The following is a 1,202-nucleotide window of genomic DNA, read 5'->3' on the forward strand; positions in this document are numbered from 1 at the left end:
CGGATCTCAGCTCACTGCAAGCTCCGCCTCCCAGGTTCACGCCATTCTCCTGCCTCAGCCTCCCGGTTAGCTGGGACTACAGGCGCCGCCACCCCTCGCCCGGCTAGTTTTTTGTAGTTTTTAGTAGAGACGGGGTTTCACCGTGTTAGCCAGGGTGGTCTCGATCTGATCTCGTGATCCGCCCGTCTCCGCCTCCCAAAGTGCTGGGATTACAGGCTTCAGAGTTTTTTTAAAAACACTTTTGGTTTGTGCCCTTAAACACAATAAAATGTGTAAAATAAAATTCTCTTACAGAATATGTAATGGATGTGTTGATGGATCAGCACTTTACAGAACCAACTCCAATTCAGTGCCAGGGATTTCCGTTGGCTCTTAGTGGCCGGGATATGGTGGGCATTGCTCAGACTGGCTCTGGGAAGACGTTGGCGGTATGTATGAGCAAGAGAAGATCCTTGATACTGTGGTAACTTATTTTGCTATTCTGATTATCATACATTCTCAGTTCTTCATAGAAATGCTGTTCAGATAGTGTAGGTACTATTTTAGTTATTAAATATATGGAAGTATTTTGTGTTGAAATTTACATTGCCTGCTGTATGTAGCAATGGTGAGTTCTGTTTTTCACTTTCCTATTTATGCATTAATTCAGTAATTACTAAGATAGTATTAAGTATCTTAGTAAGATTGTACTTCTAAGTGTAAGGTTGTCATTCTTTCCCTCCTCCACAGTATCTCCTGCCTGCGATTGTTCATATTAACCACCAGCCATACTTGGAAAGGGGAGATGGCCCAATCGTAAGTGTGTTTCAGTTTCTTTGTAATTCTAAGAAAAACTACAGTTTAGCGACTATTTAGGCATGGTGCTTTACATTATCCATTTGTACTCTTCACCACATCCTCCATACATGGAAATGGTTTCATTCTCATCTTACTTGCGATTAAATGACTTACCCAAGATCACTCAGTAGTTGAATAGCTGAGCTTACATTTGAATCAAAGTCTTACTCTTAAAGAAACTATGCATGCTATATGGGCACTTACTGTGTAATAAAGTCAAGTGTTTTCTGTTTTTTTTTTTTTTTTTGGAGTTTCGCTCTTGTTGCCCGGTTGGAGTGCAATGGTGTGATCTTGGCTCACCGCAACCTCCGCCTCCTGTGTTCAAGTGATTCTGCTGCCTCAGCCTCACGAGTAGCTGGGATTAC

At 42.0% G+C, this 1,202-nt stretch overlaps 1 protein-coding gene across 3 annotated transcripts in view; it reads left to right on the forward strand.

The window, feature by feature from the left end:
- The window catches only part of DDX17 (DEAD (Asp-Glu-Ala-Asp) box helicase 17), a 25,569-nt gene that overhangs the window by 9,762 nt on the left and 14,605 nt on the right, over positions 1 to 1,202 (forward strand). For all 3 annotated transcript variants that reach the window (XM_011964228.1, XM_011964226.1, XM_011964227.1), the window contains exons 4-5: positions 295 to 428; positions 730 to 795. In XM_011964228.1, coding sequence (XP_011819618.1) covers positions 295 to 428; positions 730 to 795 — 200 coding nt within the window. The remainder of the gene's footprint in view (positions 1 to 294; positions 429 to 729; positions 796 to 1,202) is intronic.

This window comes from Colobus angolensis, unplaced genomic scaffold (assembly GCF_000951035.1).
Source record: "Colobus angolensis palliatus isolate OR3802 unplaced genomic scaffold, Cang.pa_1.0 Scaffold65, whole genome shotgun sequence".
Classification (NCBI taxonomy): domain Eukaryota; kingdom Metazoa; phylum Chordata; class Mammalia; order Primates; family Cercopithecidae; genus Colobus; species Colobus angolensis.